The 19,326-nt window shown below is 36.4% G+C and overlaps 1 protein-coding gene across 5 annotated transcripts in view; it reads left to right on the top strand.

Annotated features, from left to right (window-relative positions):
- The window catches only part of LRP1B (LDL receptor related protein 1B), a 1,078,540-nt gene that overhangs the window by 473,577 nt on the left and 585,637 nt on the right, over positions 1 to 19,326 (top strand). For all 5 annotated transcript variants that reach the window (XM_075829239.1, XM_075829241.1, XM_075829238.1 and 2 more), the window contains exon 5: positions 2,243 to 2,371. In XM_075829239.1, the coding sequence (XP_075685354.1) occupies positions 2,243 to 2,371 (129 nt within the window). The remainder of the gene's footprint in view (positions 1 to 2,242; positions 2,372 to 19,326) is intronic.

The following is a 19,326-nucleotide window of genomic DNA, read 5'->3' as shown; positions in this document are numbered from 1 at the left end:
TCTATCTATCTATCTATCTCATATCTATCTATCTCATATCTATCTATCTATCTATCTATCTATCTATCTATCTATCTATCTATCTATCTATCTATCTATCTATCTATCTATCTATCTATCTATCTATCTATCTATCTATCTATCTATCTATCTATCTATCTATCTATCTATCTCTGCTATCTATCTATCTATCTATCTATCTATCTATCTATCTATCTATCTATCTATCTATCTATCTATCTATCTATCTATCTATCTATCTATCTATCTATCTATCTATCTATCTATCTATCTATCATCTATCTATCTATCTCATATCTATCTATCTATCTATCTATCTATCTATCTATCTATCTATCTATCTATCTATCTATCTATCTATCTATCTATCTATCTATCTATCTCATATCTATCTATCTATCTATCTATCTATCTATCTATCTATCTATCTATCTATCTATCTATCTATCTATCTATCTATCTATCTATCTATCTCTGCTATCTATCTATCTATCTATCTACTGGATATATCGATCTATCGATCATTATCCGTCTATCTATCTTTCTATTATTATCCGTGTATCTATCGCTATCCAGTATCTTTCTATCTATTGATCCATCGATCATTATCCGTATATCTATCTGTCTATCTATCTAGCACGCAAGAAAATGGCGACAGCACACTGCGAAGACTAATGCCTCCTAAACACTATAAATAGATAAATATGCATTACTGCTGAATCTACTTACGATAGGGAGGTACTTAGCACATATTTTGATCAAATTGTGTGAGCCCACATGCCACAACAAGGCGTCCTCTATAAGGTAGGTCCCTAGTGCTGCTCATACACACAGAACTGGGACTAAACCTACATATATCTGGGAAAGGTAGGAACCAGCATTAAACTAATTAAAATCACCCATGGCAGAATGGGAGGAGTGCAAGATCAAAAAATGGAGGTAGTCACCAACCCCACATATATGCAATACATAAAAAAACACAAAATTTTGAACATCACATTCCAGCAAAATGAAACAACACGTGTATACAGGTGCAAGAACGCCTGTGACTGCAAATTTATACAGCACACAAGAAAATGGCGGCAGCACACTGCGAACACTAATGTCACCTAAGCCACTAAATATTAATAAATCTATCTATCCATCTCTATCTCTCTCTCTCTCTCTCTCTCTCTCTATCTATCTATCTCTCCTGCAACATTGCATGTGGGTATTAGTTGCTGGGTATTACTGGAAGCTGGTCAGACAAAAAAAAACAAAACAGTCTCCCTAGAAAATGAGGAGAAATTCTGATGTGAATGTCCACCTTTGAACACCATGTTGTTTTGAGGTCCATCATTCTTTGCTGATTAATTTCACAATATATATTTATAGCAGTTAGAACTTCTAGAGCTCCAAATCCTCTGCATAGACCTAAAGTTAAGCGATAATATTCTGGCTACCTGCAGTCACCACTAGGGGGAGCTTACTGCATACTGTATTATTATTGAGGTTAATATATTAACAATATGCAGTAAGGCTCTGTTCACATCTTCGTTGGAGTTTCCTTTAGGGGTCTCTGTTGCAGTTCTGGTGAAAATGCCAGAAAAAATGGCTATTCCTCCATAAAAAAAATTAGGGCACCCTCACAGAAACCCGACAGAACCCATTAAAGTCAATTGGTTCCATCGGCGCAATTAGTTTCCTTGATGCAATGGTTCAGAGACTTCAGTTTTCTCTTTCTTCTGTGCCTATGACGTAACAGAAGAACAATAGCTCCCTCTGGTGCTGGCCGCAGGCAGTCAGCATTTTATCATTTTACTTTATGTCTATGAGTGTTTGGGGCTCTGGCTGCCATAAAGATATATTAAGAAATTAATCAGCACATCATTTGATCTATTAAGATGTGAAAAACAAAAGGGCATTAAAGGCTGGACATTTGTCTTAAAGGTAATTAGGGCAGTTCATACTACAAATATGCATGGATTTTACAGCTATAGAAACAATGAAAATTCTTATACTGACCACCATCTAATTGTTTTTGGGTTTTTTTAAGGCGGAATTTCCTTTTATGTGTATATGATTCATAACAAAGCGTAAACATCTATCTGCTATGTGCATATGACTTTATTATTATTAGATTATTTATTATCTGATATTACAATAAATAATTTCGGCTCAGCCTTTGTAAGCATAATGCGGAGTATGGATGATTAATCTCCCTCCGTCATGTCTCTTTCAGATGTAGATGAGTGCACAGTGTACGGGTCCTGCAGTCAGACTTGTAGAAATACACAGGGGTCTTACACATGCAGCTGTGTGGAGGGGTATATCATGCAGTCTGACAACAGATCCTGCAAAGCAAAAAATGGTAAGTTCTATTAACTGGGTGTGATAAATAATAGTTGTGTATTTCATGTCCTGTGTATTGCTTGTTGAACATCCATTTATATGATGTGAATGAAATGGAGTCTAGAATAAAAGCAGACAAAATGAATTATGTAAGGCCCAATTCACACTGGCATCCTAGTTTTAATATTGTGTCACATAAACAAAATATAATATTAACATTATTATTATTATTATTATTATTATTATTATTATTATTATTATTATTATTATTATTATTAAGAAATGTCCTATCTATCTCATATCTATCTATCTATCTATCTATCTATCTATCTATCTATCTATCTATCTATCTATCTATCTATCTATCTATCTATCTATCACATATCTATCTATCTATCTATCTATCTATCTATCTATCTATCTATCTATCTATCTATCTATCTATCTATCTATCTATCTCATATCTATCTCATATCTATCTATCTATCTATCTATCTATCTATCTATCTATCTATCTATCTATCTATCTATCTATCTATCTATCTATCTATCTATCTATCTATCTATCTATCTATCTCATATCTATCTATCTATCTATCTATCTATCTATCTATCTATCTATCTATCTATCTATCTATCTATCTATCTATCTATCTATCTATCTATCTCATATCTATCTATCTATCTATCTATCTATCTATCTATCTATCTATCTATCTATCTATCTATCTATCTATCTATCTATCTATCTATCTATCCCTCTCATATCTATCTATCTATCTATCTATCTATCTATCTATCTATCTATCTATCTATCTATCTATCTATCTATCTATCTATCTATCTATCTATCACATATCTATCTATCTATCTATCTATCTATCTATCTATCTATCTATCTATCTATCTATCTATCTATCCCTCTCATATCTATCTATCTATCTATCTATCTATCTATCTATCTATCTATCTATCTATCTATCTATCTATCTATCTATCTATCTATCTATCTATCTCATATCTATCTATCTATCTATCTATCTATCTATCTATCTATCTATCTATCTATCTATCTATCTATCTATCTATCTATCTATCTCATATCTATCTATCTATCTATCTATCTATCTATCTATCTATCTATCTATCTATCTATCTATCTATCCCTCTCATATCTATCTATCTATCTATCTATCTATCTATCTATCTATCTATCTATCTATCTATCTATCTATCTATCTATCTATCACATATCTATCTATCTATCTATCTATCTATCTATCTATCTATCTATCTATCTATCTATCTATCTATCCCTCTCATATCTATCTATCTATCTATCTATCTATCTATCTATCTATCTATCTATCTATCTATCTATCTATCTATCTATCTATCTATCTATCTCATATCTATCTATCTATCTATCTATCTATCTATCTATCTATCTATCTATCTATCTATCTATCTATCTATCTATCTATCTATCTATCTATCTATCTATCTATCTATCTATCCCTCTCATATCTATCTATCTATCTATCTATCTATCTATCTATCTATCTATCTATCTATCTATCTATCTATCTATCTATCAAATTCAAATTCAAATTCAAATTCAAAGAAGCTTTATTGGCAGGACCAAATACATATTAGCATTGCCAAAGCAAGTAAGAAGTAAGGGAATGAGGGATAGGGACTGAGGGCTTGGGGATAGGGACACATCTAGGGTCGGGGTTATACAAGTCCATGGCATATCATGTCTCTCTCAGTCTATGGCATGCAGTGACATATTGTGCCGCTGTGCCCACTGTGGTTTCCTCTTCACCCAGCAGGATGTAGAGTTTCTCTTCCTCTTCCATGGAGCTGAAGTCCGGTAAGAGATCAGAGAGTTTCCTGAAGTGAGTGTCCCTCACTGCTGAGTATTTGGAGCAGTGTAGCAGGAAGTGGGTCTCATCCTCCACGGCCTCCTGGTCGCACTGTTGGCACAGTCGGCTCTCCCTGGGCTTGTAGGTCTGTCTGTGGCGTCCGGATTCGATGAGCAGGTTGTGGGCGCTCAGTCTGTAGCGGCTCAGGATCTGTCTGTCTCTGGGGTTTGGCAGTTTCTCCAGATATGGCGCCAGTTTATATTCCCGCTGTAGACTCCGGTATATTGTCAGTTTCTGGGATGTCTTTATGTCATTCCTCCAGTCACTGGTATATTCCTCTTGGTTCTCGTTTATTGTCTTCTTGATTTCGGCTTTTGTGATCTATCTATCTATCTATCACATATCTATCTATCTATCTATCTATCTATCTATCTATCTATCTATCTATCTATCTATCTATCTATCTATCTATCTATCTATCTATCTCATATCTATCTCATATCTATCTATCTATCTATCTATCTATCTATCTATCTATCTATCTATCTATCTATCTATCTATCTATCTATCTATCTATCTATCTATCTATCTATCTATCTATCTATCTATCTCATATCTATCTATCTATCTATCTATCTATCTATCTATCTATCTATCTATCTATCTATCTATCTATCTATCTATCTATCTATCTATCTCATATCAATTCAATTCAATTCAATTCAATTCAAAGAAGCTTTATTGGCAGGACCAAATACATATTAGCATTGCCAAAGCAAGTAAGAAGTAAGGGAATGAGGGATAGGGACTGAGGGATTGGGGGATAGGGACATATCTAGGGTCGGGGTTATACAAGTCCATGGCATATCATGTCTCTCTCAGTTTATGGCATGCAGTGACATATTGTGCCGCTGTGCCCCCTGTGGTTTCCTCTTCACCCAGCAGGATGTAGAGTTTCTCTTGCTCTTCCATGGAGCTGAAGTCCGGTAAGAGATCAGAGAGTCTCCTGAAGTGAGTGTCCCTCACTGCTGAGTATTTGGAGCAGTGTAGCAGGAAGTGGGTCTCATCCTCCACGGCCTCCTGGTCGCACTGTTGGCACAGTCGGCTCTCCCTGGGCTTGTAGGTCTGTCTGTGGCGCCCGGATTCGATGAGCAGGTTGTGGGCGCTCAGTCTGTAGCGGCTCAGGATCTGTCTGTCTCTGGGGTTTGGCAGTTTCTCCAGATATGGCGCCAGTTTATATTCCCGCTGTAGACTCCGGTATATTGTCAGTTTCTGGGATGTCTTTATGTCGTTCCTCCAGTCACTGATATATTCCTCTTGGCCTTTGTCTATTGTCTTCTTGATTTCGGCTTTTGTGAGGCCGCGCTGAGTGACATTTTCTTCAGGCCGGGTCAGGGTGAGATGTTCTGGGGGGCCTGGTTTACCCTGGGCGGATCTATCTATCTATCTATCTATCTATCTATCTATCTATCTATCTATCTATCTATGTATCTATCTATCTATCTATCTATCCTCTCTCTCTCCCTCTTTACCATCTAGTTCTATTATATCTATTTATGTTCCATTATTAACCCATACTGTGCAATATTGGGCTGTACTTTACATTAAGCTAATTTAATTTCAAGACTGACCTTCACCATATACTGTACCATGTTTTTTTCCCCAACTCCTTTTCATGCTGCACCTACAGAATTTTTAGGAATGGACTGCCTTTGGCTTTGAGCCTTACACTTTATAAATAAAACAGAGCTAGATAGGTAGATAAATATGAGAGAGAGAGAGAGAGAGAGAGAGAGAGAGAGAGAGAGAGAGAGAGAGATATGGAGGGAGAGAGAGAGAGATGAGAGAGATGGAGGGAGATAGAAATAAAAGATAGACATCAACACTCAAGTGTTTGTCACTTATCATAAGATATTTTATATCTTTCTGTGGCACCTACAGAATTCTCAGGAATGCACTGCCTCTGGCTTTGGGCCTTATACTTTATCTATCGAGCTGTGTTTTATTTACAAAGGATAGAGAGATGGATAGAGAGATGGATAGAGAGATGGATAGAGAGATGGATAGAGAGATGGATAGAGAGAGAGATAGAGAGAGAGATAGATAGTTTCCAAAAAGATGTCAATGGCACAGCCCCAGTAGTATGTGGGTGCAAGCCCGCCTGGGTCACGACCATAAGACCCAAAACTAGTTGATCCAAAGAATCAGGCATTACTCCAGGATATAAGCAAAAAAAGTAGTGGTGTTTTATTGGTCCATAAGTAAATTTTAACGTTTCAGCTCAACACAAGAGCCTTTCTCAAGCAGAGAAAGACTTGAGAAAGGCTCTTGTGTTGAGCTGAAACGTTGCAATTACTTATGGACCAATAAAACATCACTACTTTTTTTGCTTCTATCTTGGAGTGCTGCCTGATTCTTTGGATCAAAAGTGATAGAGAGACAGACAGACATGAGATAGATAGATAGATAGATAGATAGATAGATAGATAGATAGATAGATAGATAGATAGATAGATAGATAGATAGATAGATAGATAGATAGATAGATAGATAGATGATAGATAGATAGATATGAGATAGATAGATAGATAGATAGATAGATAGATAGATAGATAGATAGATAGATAGATAGATAGATAGATAGATAGATAGATAGATAGATAGATAGATAGATAGATATGAGCTAGATAGATAGATAGATAGATAGATAGATAGATAGATAGATAGATAGATAGATAGATAGATAGATAGATAGATAGATAGATAGATAGATAGATAGATAGATAGATAGATAGATAGATAGATACATAGATAGATAGATAGATAGATATGAGATAGATAGATATGAGATAGATAGATAGATAGATAGATAGATAGATAGATAGATAGATAGATAGATAGATAGATAGATAGATAGATAGATAGATAGATAGATAGATAGATATGAGATAGATAGATAGATAGATAGATAGATAGATAGATAGATAGATAGATAGATAGATAGATAGACATCAGCACTCTGTCTAACATGGCTCTGTTATGATTATGTCACAATGTGTTATCAGTTGTTTTCCATAGAACTGTAACATTTTTTACACCAATGGGAGATTTTGACTCATGGATTGCTGCTTTATTTTTTCATTGCAATATAAATATAGCCAAAAATGACTAATCCAGTTCTGCTACATCTGCGTCTAAGTTTTAATCGTCTTGGAGAATTGTTTTGATTGACAGGTTTTCTGAAGTCAAATATTGTAAACGCTATGAGCACTTAGCAAGGTGTTCCTGGGAAAATGTTACTTATAAGAAATCTAGAAGAAGAAATTATCCAATTTTTGACATTATAAGTGAATTTCAAGTAGCAGGTGGAGGGATGTACGTAAATCTTCCAATATATTTAAATATAGAAATGCTTACCTGAAAATTATAGTCATATTCCATTTAAATAAATGATTACCTGCGGTTCAACAATTTTACACTGTAATAGCTTTACTTTCCTGATATACATTACAGTTCAATTAAAATATGCTTTCAATAGCCGTATTTAATTAAACATCTCAGCTGTGTCAAGGATTTGAGTTGATGAATTAACTTGACCTCTTTTTCTTTGACATTACATTTTGCTCAGACGTTTTCTGCCTGAAAATCAGCTTTAAACCATTGATACTGCTGACGCTACTTGATATTTGATACTCAACTGGTTTCTTTTGTGACCAATTGGGACGTTCTATGGATTTTGTAGATAGGAATTTCATGAATTATTTCATTTTTTACAATGAATAATACCGAAAATTACTCATTGACCTTTATGGGAGAATGTTGTGGGCATGCTCTGTGATGTGCTGTGAGAGGGAGGAGGGAGGAGAAGCCGAGCTGTCCCCATCACCTATTGTGTTATTAGCTTTATAATAAAGATGTTACCTTTCATTCTAATTCGGATGAATTACAAACTGAAGATAATGAGATTACTGCAGACTCCCAGTGCCCCCAGAGTACACAGCACAAGCTGAAAAGTCATCAAGAAGTGTCAGCCTATTGTGGGAGCGCACGACCATTGTGAAAACTGCAATTTTAAAATATTTTGTAATTCATATAAATAGTAACATGAGAATTTTTTTTAAAATAGGTATAACCTAAAAACTTGATTTTAACACTAGGCCATTTTCTGAGGATATTTTACATTCATATCAAGTTGGTTAAAGTAAAAAAAATAAATATTCAACAGCAGTCACACCTGACTTCACTATTGACATCCATATTCATCTGGGCCCAATACACATGTTATTTTAATAGAAAAGGGTGATAAGAGACTGCCAGAAACTTCTGGTGCCGCTTATCTCCTGAATTGTCCTCTATGAGATAGATTGATATGAGATAGATAGATATGAGATAGATAGATAGATAGATAGATAGATAGATAGATAGATAGATAGATAGATAGATAGATAGATAGATAGATAGATAGATAGATAGATAGATAGATAGATAGATAGATATGAGATAGATAGATAGATAGATAGATAGATAGATAGATAGATAGATAGATAGATAGATAGATAGATAGATAGATAGATAGATAGATATGAGATAGATAGATAGATAGATAGATAGATAGATAGATAGATAGATAGATAGATAGATAGATGATAGATAGATAGATAGATTGATAGATAGATAGATAGATAGATAGATAGATAGATAGATAGATAGATAGATAGATAGATAGATAGATAGATATGAGATAGATAGATATGAGATAGATAGATAGATAGATAGATAGATAGATAGATAGATAGATAGATAGATAGATAGATATGAGATAGATAGATATTAGATAGATAGATAGATAGATAGATAGATAGATATTAGATAGATAGATAGATATTAGATAGATAGATAGATAGATAGATAGATAGATAGATAGATAGATAGATAGATAGATAGATAGATAGATATGAGATAGATAGATATTAGATAGATAGATAGATAGATAGATAGATAGATAGATAGATAGATAGATAGATATTAATTAGATAGATAGATAGATAGATAGATAGATAGATAGATAGATAGATAGATAGATAGATAGATAGATAGATAGATAGATAGATAGATATGAGATAGATAGATAGATAGATAGATAGATAGATAGATAGATAGATAGATAGATAGATAGATAGATTGATAGATAGATAGATAGATAGATAGATAGATAGATAGATAGATAGATAGATAGATATGAGATTGCTAAATGACAAATACACAGGGAGATGCTTGGAGTCAGGTGTGTACGTCCCCTTACTACTATGCTTTATCATCTCAGATTATGAAACACAAGCAAAGAACTACCGGCAGCCACACATTATGTAACATAGGAAATCTTTAGAGTCTGAGACCCAGAGAATATTCTGAAAACAGTGGAAAACTTAATTTAACTCTTGCCACATACAATTTAGAAATTCAAAGAACTACAGTCCTAGAATTTCTGATGCTTTTCCCTTTAATCTCCTTTAATAATCAAGATTAGAGGCTTATGCAGTTTGAAATATATTTGGAAAATAAGTTTTTATGTAGCGGTGGCCAAATTTGAATAGTGAAGAATCTGTCAAATAACATCGTCCTGACGCCGGCTTCAGTGAGGCATTTGTGCAATGTGTAAACGTAGAGAATTCTGTTTTTCTCTCCTCTACATAATTCATTAAATCTGTCAACCCCTCTAGGTTGAAAGGAACAAGCGCTATACAAAGTGTAACAAGTTGGAATCAATATTGTGTTTTAAAGTAAAATTCTGAGCATGACTTTTCATTTGCCTTTAGGCAAGGAAAAGAAAAGCCTAATTTGCCTTTGAGTTACGAGACACCTGCACATGAGCTCTCATAAAGGAAAATATACAAGTTTTTAGGAATTCAAAACAGTTTTTCTATAGGCGGAAAGATCGGTAGCTTTGAAATCAGTATAGGATTTATAGTAGGGCAGGTGCATTGAGCTATGGTGTTATTATGGAGCCAGTTATGGGAGAATCATCAGTAGGTTTTCTGGATTTTATATCTTGACTGTAAAAATGGCAGAATTCTCCTTTTAGGCCCATTTCAGAAGGGCGGACTCATTTTAGGGTCCGTTATATGCACGGTCCCTGCACGGCTCTACTGAACTGACCTTAGAAAACCATAGGTTTCCATGATTATCTAAGTTTGGTCTAGTAGAGCCGTATTGAAGTATTAGGGTTTTGGCTTCATACGGGCCCTACAATGTGTCTTTATTACGATACTTTGAAATTGGTCATGGACTAGACTTTTATATGATCAAGATTTTTTTTTGGGGAGAGTCAATTAATTATCCGCACTCCGGTTATATTAAAACTTCTGTTGGCCACACTGTCTTATCAGCGCTTTACGTACGATGTTGCTGTCTCCCCAGTCACTGCTGTGCAGGTTTGAACGTGTTGCGTCCTTTTATTTTTGACTGCGGTGCGAGAAATAATGGCTGCCCCACTTGTGATTTGCACGAAAGAAGAGCAGCGTGCAGTGATTCGTTTTCTGTGGTCCGAGGGTGTTTCTGGTGCCGATATTTAATGAAGAACTTGTGCACAGTATGGAATAAGTGTTTTGTCGTGAATAAGTGTGTATGAATGGATAGAGAAGTTCAAGGAAGGTCGCACAAGTGTCAGCCATGAAGAAGTAGACGGACGCCCGTCCACGACTGATGACAACATTGAGTGTGCATGTGAACTGATTTTATGAGATAGTCCATCAGACTATCACCTGTTTGGTCCCCTGATAGAAACCCTACGAGGACGAAGATTCACGTCTGATGAAAAGGTGAAGACAGATGTGCATTCGTGGCTCACAGTTTAGCCTAAAACATTTTTTAATGTGGGAATATGAAAGCTTGTCGACTGATGAACAAGGTGTATTGAAAAGCTTGGAGATTATGTTGAAACGTAATCTATTTCTCTTTTATGAAAGTTGATTAAAATAAATTCTACAGCCGGAGTGCGGATAATTTTTGACTCACCCTCTTATTTTGTCTGCTTGAATAATTAAATGTATAGAAATGTTATTAATATCTTGTATGCGGGACTTTGCCCCAGCCTCTGCAGAACGTCTTTTAGGTAGGAAGGGAGGAGCCTCATGTCAATTGTTAAATGAAGGGGTGTCTCCGAGTGGCTTGTTAGAAAAAGAATGGGAAGGCAGGATGAAGGAGCGACAGAAACAAGTAGCGGTTGGCATAGGGAGCGAGTACCAGGTAATGAACATCTTTTGGAGGAGGGTGGATCGTTATCAATGAATTGGCATGTTCTGTCATTGCACCACTAATATTTAATGCACCTGTAAAAAAAAAAAAATCTCACTATAATATATATATATATATATATATGTACCAATAGTATAAGTCCATTGACAATTATTAGATATGGGAGAATGTACTACAAATGGAGACTATAAATATTTATTTAGAGGAGGGGAGCTCTTAGTGTCTGCCATAGGGTTCTAGAACATATGGGGTTTGTGTGAGGGTCAGTGTAATGTATTGTAAATATCCCACCTGCTGTAGAACCTCTTTGAGAGGATAAATGGATCTTTGTTTTTCACTATGGACTGACATTAAGCTCTTCTTGAAGGCAAAATGCAGGCAGGACTAGACAGGAATGGTAGGGCTACGGAGGAGAATGGCCAGTATGGGAGGATCTGAGACATGGAAGAATAGGGGAGCCCCTGAAAAAGCTATCAATAACTGACATGGAAAAGATATGGGAAAGAATGGACCCTAGTCCAGCATAGGTGGGGATCAGAGAACAGAGAATTACGCCAACCATAGGTCTCAGTGAGACATCTACTCATCCCTGTTCAGCCTTGTACTTCATAAATATATAATATAAGAAAATTCTTTGATTAATTATAAGATCATTTTCCTTCCTTTAGCCTATAGATGTAAGGTCTGTAGGTCTTATTGCCATCTGCCTTCATAATTGAACCCGATTAGGGTCTACGCACTTCCAGTACGTCCAATGTTCACCCTGGGTTGATTTGGCTTTGTACATAATGATATATAATTTTGTTCTCACGTTACTTGTTCTTTTCCATTGCAAAGTTGTAATATCTGGGACAGCTTCCAAGATGATATTTTAAGAATGCCGGGAAGTGGAGGCTGTTGGCACTAATAGGCTCCACATTCTGTCACTGTCAGTAGCAAAATGTTGTCTTGCCACCTGCTGAAGAATACATACATCGCAATGATAACATACATCCTTTCTTTCGTTTAACCACGGGACACTTTCCTGTAACAAATTTTTTATTTTCTTACCATATTATGTTAAAATGCATTGGATACAAATGTTAAACAGGCAGCATATTAACCACTGGATCATTACTGAGGTGTTGGTTTAGCTACATTTATCAGTATTCGTCTTAACATCCTCTGAACAGTGTAAGTTGGAAATCTTTTTATATCATACTCAATGCCGCGTTGCCTCGGGTCTCATGGCAGCCTTGTATTGCAAGGAATAAAAGTGGAATGCGCAATCTACCAAAACAGCCAAAGGCTTCAGTATAGTATACAGTATGTTCTTGAATCAAGACAATTATTGTCATATTCATGTATTCTGGTACATTTATAGCCATGATAACTTCAGCCTCCAGAAATATGTGTGCTTGATGTTCATGAAATTACTAAACATACAATAGGTTATTTTCCCTGGCAACAACTCTTTTTGTTGTACTTGTTGCAATAGCAAAAAAAATAAAAAATTGTATAGTAAAAAAGATATTGGCATAGCTAGTGGGGCTGATAGGGCATGCACACTGGGTACTAGGAGCCTAGAGGGATGCCAACAAGCCTTGCCAGGGTTTTTAGATATAGGCTTTGTACAGTGGACTGAATGCCTGGCTACGAGCGGCTGCGGTGGTGTTACTTTGTAATGGGTGAAGGAACTTTTAGTACTCATTCCATTCAATAACCACGCGTTCATCTGGAGCTCTTCACTCTTTGGTTAATGGTTGTGTTGTGTCTATTAGCTGAATTAAAGGGTAGTGGTCCCCAACTGCTGAAAGAGTAGAAGTCACTTCGACCCATTACTAAACGCTAATATACCAAACCACTAATACTCATCAACTTTCACATGATTTTCTGTCACTAGTAACAGGTATTGGCGTTTTCTTAAAATTAAAGGGGAGGTCTACCTTTTGAATACAATTTTTTTTTTTTCAAATCTAAATTGATCCAAAATTCTGTGCTGGATTATTTCTTAGGGTCAATGCACACGATGCGTATTATGTGCGGTTTTGCCGTGCGTATCTACGCACACCGTTTACGTTACCTGGAAACCCGGCCTTAATGTATCAGCTGCCGGCACTCTAATACAGATCTTTAAATCTCCTGCAGTCATAAAGTTGGAGGGGATTTTGGGGCTTTTAATGTATTTTTTTTTTATCTAGCCCTCATATTTATGAAGGATATGAGGGCTTTCCCAATACATGTTATAAAAATATGACAGTGTGTGACACGACAGCTGAAGGGACACCCTTTCTGTGTAAGGTACAGAGAGAATAGAGAAAGGGGCTAATATACAGTTCAGGTCGGAGGATGTTGGAAGGAGGTCATATGTTGTATTACATGTATTTCAAAAGCTCTTGTGTTGTTTTTAAATAAGTGGGCTAGATAAAAACAACAAAGAACCACAAAACCTCTTTAAATAATAAATTTCTGTCTGACTGCAGCCACCACTAGGGGGAGCATAGGAGCTTTTGTAATATAATTGACCTGAATCCTAAAACGGTATACAGCACATTCATTGTGAAATTCCTTATTGCTTATACAAAAATACATGTTACTCTTATATGTGTCAAAGAGGAATAGTAAAGGGATTGTATGATTCAGATAACTCATTGTCAAATACCCTATTAGGAAAATCTAAATAGTGGGGTATCAGGATCCTTATCTATTAGACAGGGTGGCTAGAAAGAGCCTGTTGACACTCTGGAGGACCCAGCATGTCTGTGCATTACTTGGACAGCTCATTAATTTCAATGGAAAATGTGTAATGCTCTATTTCCCCTGCAGTGGCACTGCAGGGATATTGAACACTTGCTTCTGGGTGCCCCCACAGATTATGGATTGCATTTAAGAAAACCATAGAACAGTTTCTGAAGTGAAGTCTTCCTCTTACAATAAAAATGGGTATATATCTTAATAATATTAATAATAATAATTATTATTATTTTTAATTGAAAAATTACATAAATATGCTTATCCCAATTAAGACTAATTAGTCTCAAGTCATGTTATATTCATCCACAATTCACTGCTATGAAATATAACTTGTGAGCCTCAAAATTAATGTGTAACATTTCCAAACTTGGCATCTTAACACAACCATCTGAAATATAATTTATTGATGGCTTCCGTTTAATCAGTGCGATTTTGTAGGATGGCTGTAGGGGATTTTCCTGAAATGTGGGCAATTTCTGTTTCAGGAGAAGTACTGCGACTATTAAAAAGATGGAAAAGAATGCAATTCATTAAGACTTTGCTTTGTAGCACTTTGCTTATCACAACGTCCTTACAGAGATCTTTATCTACATTAGTTAAAAAAATAGATTGTGTACTGTCCTTGAGATGTTGTTCAGACCATTCTGCCAGTGCCCATTTTTCATTAAATGGCATAATAATATTAGATACTTATTTTAAACTGAAATGGTTACATTGTAACTGTACCCAACACTATGATCCTGAAGAAGACACTTGAATGGGTGGTGACATCTACTGTAGGTCATGTTAACCTACTACTAGATATCATATTTTCATAGTGATGATTACATTATGGCCATTAGACTATTAAAAAAAATCAGACCTGCCCACTGAGGTACCAGGTGGGCCAAAGATTTGACCCAATAATGGGCCACAAAGGTCTAACAGAAGACAACTTAAAGGGAACTTGTCACTAGCATTTCACCTATTAAACCTGCAATACCTGGTGGAAGTGTGTGCAAAATAATTTTTATGTAACCTATAATTATCTTTCAAGGTACCTTAGTCTTCCGTTTCCTAGTCTTCCCACATTGTATGCTAATGAGCATAAAAGATTAATATCTTCGTTGGATAAGAGTCATATCGTCATTCCTCAAGCCTTTCCGAGTTCATCCCTCCTCCTTACTTTTGAGTGACAGGTCTTTGCCTCCCCCCAGCATGCGCAGTAACTAGATTTGGGGCCTGGCTGAAGCAGGGAAGAGTTCCGGACCATACATGACTGGCACATGAGCGCTGTCTCAGACGAGACTTTGGCATTCAGGACGGGCCAGTGGGTGGGTATAAGAAGAGGAACGATCGAGACTGACTGATTATTATCATAAAAGGGGCAGAATGTTTGCAGACCGTTATTTACGGGCCAGAGGAGGAGTTTAGAAGCAGGGGGTAATCACAATGAACTTTTGATACCAGCGGCCAGCGAGTGGTGAGGAGAGATCAATAGGTGAAATTCTGGTGATAGGTTACCTTTAACTGTTGAGCCCACGCCATCACCATGATGTATATTGTGTGAGAGGAACATTTTTTTACATCATTTTGTTGTTAATATCCCTTTAAATTTAAGACAATTGGATATGCTGTTTGATGTTACCCGAATCCCTGAAAAGAGTCCTAGTGAATTCATTATCTAAATTACAGAAAAGTTACAGTGCAGTGAATGACCTCATTTAAGTCACACTATGTTTGAGAATAGGATGTCGCCACATAATAATGTATCAACTTTTTTTTTTTTTTTTTTAAACCTGATAGAATTATCTTCAGCAAAGAAATTACCGCAGTCACAATGTGGAGCTCGGAGATTCAAACACTGCATACTTATTAATGCACTTATTTCTGCCATAGATTGAAGCATGAGATAAAACACAGCTGCAGACTTTGTTTTTCTATGCCATTCAGCCTGGCATCAGTTTGAATCGTACCGGATGGAATTGGCCCAGGAAGCCTTGTTCTTTTCGGTTTTTGTCTGGGTCTTTTTTATTTAATATGTCTTTCAAGTTGTGCTTTAAATAACCATGTTTTCTCATTTAGAAACAGCATTGAGTTTTCTTAGAAATGAAGCAATAATTAGATATAGTATATAAATATCCCTTAAAGGGGTTGTCCACTACCGGACAACTGATCCTATCCACCAGATAGGTCATCAATGCGGGTCCGACATCCTAACCGATCAGCTGCTCTGGTGGCCTATGGGCATTGGATGTTATGCCACATTATGCAATGTAAGGAGTCGAAAGCAGTTGGCTCCGTACAATTCATAGCGGCCGAGCTGCCGAACTGCAGCTCTGCTCCTATTCACTTGAATACAGTACTGCAGCTCGGCTGCTATACCATGACCGGAGCTATCTGCTTTCGGCATGCACGTCCGGTGCCCGGAGGCAGCCGGAGTGGCTAAACAGTGTGAGGTCCGGGTGTCGGACCCCCACAGATCATACACTGATCATACATCAGTTGTCCGGTAGTGGACAACGCCTTGAATGTGATTCATGGATGGGAAAATACATGGAATAATTAATTTACATAGGGGTTTTCAAATCTCTGTGGTTTGGTTTATGGAAAAATACTCAATATTTAGGTGAATTTATTAACACATGACTAATTAGTAGTAGAAAGAAAACAGTTTATGGAACTTGTTTGTATGAAAATCTTAAAAAATTAAAATTACATTATTAGAGGGGTTGTCCGGTTTCAACAAATAAATGTTATTTTTTCTATACTTAAAAGTTATAAAATTTTCTAAAGTACTTTCTATATTCCCCATGGTTTTCAAGATCTCTGCTTCCTGTTGTTCAGTTGTAGAATTCTTTGGTTGCTTTCAGTGGATACAATTCTGTCCATGGTCATGTGATGGACGCACAGGTGCACGGCTCGTTCCAAGACACAGCTCTGATACACCTAATTGTAATGAGCCGTGCACCTGTGTCCATCACATGACCATGAACAGAATTGTATCCACTAGAAGTAAACAATGCATGTTCCTAATGAATAACAACAAGCAGAGATCTTGAAATCAGTGAGGAATTAATCCAGAAAGTATATTGGAACATTGTATAACTTTCAATTATTCAAAATATAACATAACTTTGCTGAAATTGGACAACCCCTTTAAAGAGGTCATCAGTTTTTGTTATAAAATAAGGTTGAACATTGCACTGATAGGACCTTTAGTTATCAGCTGTCGTCTTTGAGGGAACCTGGCAGTAATTGCTTAAAGGGGTTTTCCGGGCATTTTATTTTGATGACCTTTGGATAGGTCATCAAAATCAGATCGATGGGAGTCTGACTCCTGACACCCCTGCTGATCAGCTGATCGATGGGGCAGCTGCGATCGTCGCTGCTGCATTTTCACAGTTTACAGGCACAGCACCGTACACATCCGTAGCAGCTGTGCCTTGGGATTGCAGTTCCGGTCCCATTAATGTGAGCTGCAATCCCAGGCACAGCCACTACAAATGTGTACAGTGCTGTGCCTGATAAACACCAAAAAGGCCGGGACGACAGTCGGCTGATCGTTGGGGGTGCCAGGAGTCGAACCCCCATCAATCTGATATTGATGTGCTTTCCTAAGGATAGGCCATCAATATAGAATGCCTGGGGAACCCCTTTAATGTTCTTGGAGCGCCACCACTGGGGAAATTAAGCATTACATTGTTACCATTGAAATCAAAGTGCTGTCTGTGCAATGCATGGACATGCCGAGTCCCCCAGAGTGAGAGACGCTTCTTGTAGCTGCAATATATTATTATTAGTAGTAGCGTAAATATAAACGTTTCATAGACAGCATTAAATACAAGACAGAACACTTTGGTTCACCACAATTAGAATCCGGTTACTAACAGACTCGACACCAACAGGTCACATAATATAGATGCAAAAATAGTGCTGAGCCAACATTGGTATCACATAAAAGTAGCGCATGTCTGTAAATCAAGTCAAGGAGCTGTTAATCAAAAGTAAGGAGGCGGTGTAAACTCGGAAAGGCTTGACTCTTCAAACTAAGATATGACTCTTATGATCATTAGCATACAGCGCAGGAAGACTAAAAAACTGAATACTAAAGGTACAGGGATTACTTAGAAGATAATTATAGGTTAAATAAAAATGATGTATCACCCATTTCCACCAGGTATTGCTGGTTTATTAGGTGAAATGCTGGTGACAGGTTCCCTTTAACTGAAAAGCAAATTGTGATTAGAACTAATTTTACAGGCGTGAAATAACTATTGGCCCAAGTGGTTGTTACCTGATTAAAGTGTGTTCCAAACACACAAGACCCCAACACGCGTTTCACATTCTTCCTGGTGGTCTAAAATTCTCTGTTTTGTGGATAGTCCACAGAATCCAATCACTTTACAATCCAAGTACATACTTTATAAAAAAGCAAACCGTGATACTCTAACATACAGCACCAGGGCAAGCATTGAATATATCTGGGTACATGTATAATTGATATATATTCATTCTTATTCAGTATTGTGGAAGAAGGTTGACCTCTGATGGGGGTGCTGAATTATCAAAGCTTGTATTATTGTATTATGACCACTTTACACCTTTTTGTTCAGCCATCTGGGATACTTAAACAGTCTTGTCATGGAACTGGCAGAGATGATAAAATTATAGGAGCAGGAATCCAGGGCGGCAGACAGAAGAGGCATGTTGGATGTCTACACCGACTGGAAATTTTTTAAGAGGAGATGAAACATTTATTGCCACAATATTGCCAGGTTTTTTTGTGATCTAATAAAGATAGCCTTGCTTGTAATTATGCAAATGAAGTGATTATATATTCATAGCTTCAGCTCTAATTGCAAGAGTCTTCATTTTAAATGCAAATGTTCTTTTATGATTTTACCTAAAATTCTGGGCGTATTCACCAGAAACAAGTAAAACTTTTTTTTGAGGGGAAATTTAAATGTTTTAAATTTAGATAATAATAATAATAATAAATAATTTTACGTTTTAGACTTAAATTTTAATAAAGAATTAAACAATATTAAGCGTTTGAAAAAGAGGTGCAAAGTATAAACAGTATTGAATGCAAATTTTTTAGGAATATTTGAAGTTATTACCGCAGTATTTTTACTA

This window comes from Rhinoderma darwinii, chromosome 6, assembly GCF_050947455.1.
Source record: "Rhinoderma darwinii isolate aRhiDar2 chromosome 6, aRhiDar2.hap1, whole genome shotgun sequence".
NCBI classification, from domain to species: domain Eukaryota; kingdom Metazoa; phylum Chordata; class Amphibia; order Anura; family Rhinodermatidae; genus Rhinoderma; species Rhinoderma darwinii.
Note: the sequence above shows the minus strand (reverse complement) of the source record. Positions and strands in the feature narration are given on the sequence as shown.